Source organism: Arachis ipaensis, chromosome B01 (assembly GCF_000816755.2).
Source record: "Arachis ipaensis cultivar K30076 chromosome B01, Araip1.1, whole genome shotgun sequence".
NCBI lineage: Eukaryota > Viridiplantae > Streptophyta > Magnoliopsida > Fabales > Fabaceae > Arachis > Arachis ipaensis.
Window position 1 is genome coordinate 339362 of NC_029785.2, and position 3588 is coordinate 342949.

General features: G+C 38.4%; 1 protein-coding gene across 7 annotated transcripts; it reads left to right on the forward strand.

Annotated features, from left to right (window-relative positions):
* Positions 237 to 3330, forward strand: LOC107631002 (abscisic acid receptor PYR1-like). Of its 7 annotated transcripts, none has more exons than XM_021109842.1 (2): positions 237 to 988; positions 2561 to 3330. In XM_021109842.1, exons 1-2 carry the CDS (start codon positions 346 to 348, stop codon positions 2716 to 2718), a joined length of 801 nt encoding a protein of 266 aa, XP_020965501.1. In that variant the 5' UTR covers positions 237 to 345; the 3' UTR covers positions 2719 to 3330. The 7 variants fall into 7 exon arrangements, with proteins under 7 accessions (XP_020965501.1, XP_016189826.1, XP_020965563.1 ...); XM_016334340.2 differs by lacking the exon at positions 2561 to 3330 and adding an exon at positions 1708 to 1991 and having other exon boundaries at positions 238 to 988; XM_021109904.1 differs by lacking the exon at positions 2561 to 3330 and adding an exon at positions 2226 to 2519 and having other exon boundaries at positions 240 to 988.

Genomic DNA, 3588 nt, shown 5'->3' on the forward strand with positions numbered 1-3588 from the left:
AAAAAGCACAAATATATTGTGATTAATTTTTTTATACATGTAATATTTTTTTATATAAAACCCTTTTCCTTATAATATCTTTAATCAGTATTGCAACATTTTTTTAAAAAAAATAAGAAGTTAGTTAAAACTTAAAACTACTTGTTAAATATACTAAAAATAAAAAACTTGACTCTTTAATATATTTTTTTCCCTTGTGTGTTGCCAAACCTTTTAATGAAAGAAAAGTTAATTTGATTTGACCCCTTTTTATCACATTTATAATTTGTTTATTTCCCATCGCTATCCACACACTCACTCTCTCTCTCTCTCTCTCTCTCTCTCTCTCTCTGAGAGGAAGAAGCAATGGAAGAAGAAACACAAACTCACACAAACATAAATCACGCAACCCCCGAACCCGAACCCGATACACCGACCCATCACGACCTCGCTCTCCCCGCAGGTCTCACCCAAGAAGAATTCGAAACCCTAAAACCCTCAATCGCCACGCACCACACATACCCACTCTCCACCACGCGCCGCCAGTGCTCCTCCCTCCTCGCGCAGCGCATCCACGCGCCGCCGCACGCCGTCTGGTCCATCCTCCGCCGCTTCGACAAGCCCCAATCCTACAAGCACTTCATCAAGTCTTGCCACGTCAGCGAAGACTTCCAGCTCGCCGTAGGCTGCACCCGCTACGTCGACGTCATATCCGGTTTACCGGCTAACACCAGTACCGAGAGGCTCGACGTGTTGGACGATGACCGACACGTCATCGGGTTCACTATTGTTGGGGGTGAGCACCGCTTGAGGAATTACCGGTCAGTTACTAGCGTTCACGGGTTCGAACATGATGGGAAGATCTGGACCGTTGTTTTGGAGTCGTACGTTGTGGACGTTCCAGAAGGGAACACCGAAGAGGATACTCGTCTGTTCTCGGATACAGTCGTTAAGCTAAACCTCCAGAAACTCGCGTCTGTCACCGAAGGGAAGATCACCGACGGTGACGGTAAGTAACACTTTGAGTAATTATAAAAAAAAAATATTCATGTTATGGAGTAAGGGGGAAAAAAGGAAAAAACAAGTAAAAAAGGTTCCATTGGTAATACGTTATTGGGGGGAATTATTTTTCTTTGTTTACTATTTTTGGGGAGTCATTTTGGTTTATGATTAAAATTTTTTCCCTTTGTTGTTGTTGTAATTTTGGGTTTTAATTTTTTTTTTGGATATTCACGTTAAATTGTAATTGTCTTGATGTGAAGTTAATAATTAAAAATGGTTAGACTAATAATATTTAAATATCAATTTTATATAAAAATAACTACAATCATCCATGTATGTTTATTTTTAGCTTTGGTGGATTTGACTAGGATGCTCTTTCCCATGTTGGAACTTGATTCTTGTCTTAAAATAGAGAGAGAAAAAAAAAGTAAAAAAAATGGGGTTATTTTTTACTAGGAAAGGAAATGATAATAAAGTATTTATTTATTTTGATCATTTAATGAACTGAACTTGTATAAATGCATTTGAATGTGTATTTTAGATATTATTATGGTAAAAAGTGTCCTTTTTTTTTCAATTAAATACACAATCATAATGTTTTATTAATACCTCTTATTAGTAATTAGTAATGTAATTTTTCTTACCAGTGTAGTTTAATAATTGCAAGATAGCTAGAAAGTAGACAAGAGTTCTGTTCCACTGAATGAATGTCTTTTGGATTTGAAGGGCACTTTGGTCAACACATGTTGAGGCATCAAGTGTTGACTTATTATGGTCTATGGACCATGATCCATGATACTGATATTGATATGTTTCTACGAATAACCACTGTGTTGAAATAATGTGATATGATATGATTACAGGGCTTCCTTGTTAGTTCAATTTATATTTTTTTTTTCATTATTTATGTTATCTTTCTAGTTATTGCCGTTTCTCCCTAAGAAGATGCCCAATAAGATCTTCTTTATGCCTTGTTCTTCATTGGTGGAGAAATTTAAAATTGGGGAATATTATGGCCAGCCAAAAATTCTTGGAAAGTTATAGTTTCTACTTTGGGATGATGGAGTATGATTTTTAATTTAGGAGTAATTGAATTAAATATCTTATTGATATGACAATAATAATGATAATAATATAATGGTCGTATAAACTTTTTACTGGTACATACAAATTAAATCTTTAGTAAATGTGCTTTGTTTATATAATAAAAATAACAAAGGTTGTTGTTCATATTCTAAGGTCAGACCCAATAAAGACACAAGGTTTACTTTAAGGGATGGTTTTTATCGGATACCCAACCTCTTTGAGAGATAAGAGATCGGACATGACGAAAGGAACCGATTTGTACTTATCTAAATAAGTAACTGTCTCTCCAAATCTCTCATACTATTTCTATTTCATCTAGAAGATAAGATCTCAACAAATTCATACTATATAAGATAAGATAGAGCTACTGCCTCTAGGGAGGTTATCAAACTTTACTATAAACATACTGGTACCCTCAGGTATAACTTATGTTCTACTCTACTAAAAATCTACTTAAAACCCTTGCTAACTTAAGCATCGGAGTCCCTTGCAGGTACTACCCCCACCTTCTCAAGAGGAACTCGGACATGTTGCACATTAACACCAAAAAGATCGGGCGCTGTCATCACAAGAGATCTGGACCTCACGTTCAGACCCAAACCAACGTTTCAGGTAACCCTCGGAACATTGGCGTCGTTGCCGGGGACCTAGAATTCATCCCATAGTGATGGCGGACAACTAGCACGAAGACGGCTACACAGCATCTGAATCCGAAGACGAGTCCCAACTAGAGAGCAACGCCATTATACTGCCTCCTCCACCTCAAGCACAGGGCCCCCAAGGGGAAGGGCCATCGGCCAACCCTAACCCAACGAGGATCCATTCGGAAATCCATCATCCCGAAGAAGAAGAACTTCCACAAACCGCTGAAATACTGGGTCTCGTCCGAGGCCAAAGAAAATTCCCGACTAAGGGAACCTCTTCCTCTGCCAAATTTGCCCTACCAAGCCCGAGAGATGGAGAAGGGAAGCTGGCTGCTAATTGGAAAGGACCCTATAAAATAGTAGAGATCTTAGGCAAAGGTTACTACAAAGTGTCCGACCTCCAAGGGCGAGAGCTCCCGAGGTCCTAACACGCATGTAACCTAAGAAGGTACTACAGCTAAGCAGTGAACCTTGTGCAGAGGTGCACTCTTTTTTCCCGATCTCAGGGTTTTTAATGAGGCACCAGCACGGGGGTTAGGGGCACTCAATCCCCTTGCACATAGATTTCTGTAAAGGAGTTTTTTATTTTACTAATAAAAATTCATATTTCTTTCATTCCTATTTTTCCAAAAGTTTCCTACTTAAGACGCATTAATTTAAGCTCGACAAAATGCAAAAAATTATTGTCCGACCTAAACCTGGTCGGCAAGATGAAGCGATGAGGTGCAAGTTAATGTAAGAAGTTATATAAACAACTCGTATGAAGCGATCTCAATGTGATCGGATAAAAAACGAGTTGTAAAAATAACTTGATAAAGGCCGATTACTCGAAGTCGAACCTATGAAAGGAAACTCAACATCTCAAAAGGCCTATCTC

What these genes read in the sequence shown, in the direction of transcription:
- LOC107631002 (XM_021109842.1), top strand. Translation starts at nt 346, where the DNA reads ATGGAAGAAGAAACACAAACTCACACAAACATAAATCACGCAACCCCC. An exon ending in GAAGATCACCGACGGTGACG is followed by an intron (nt 989 to 2,560) that starts GTAAGTAACACT and finishes AGTCCCTTGCAG; the next exon opens with GTACTACCCCCACCTTCTCA.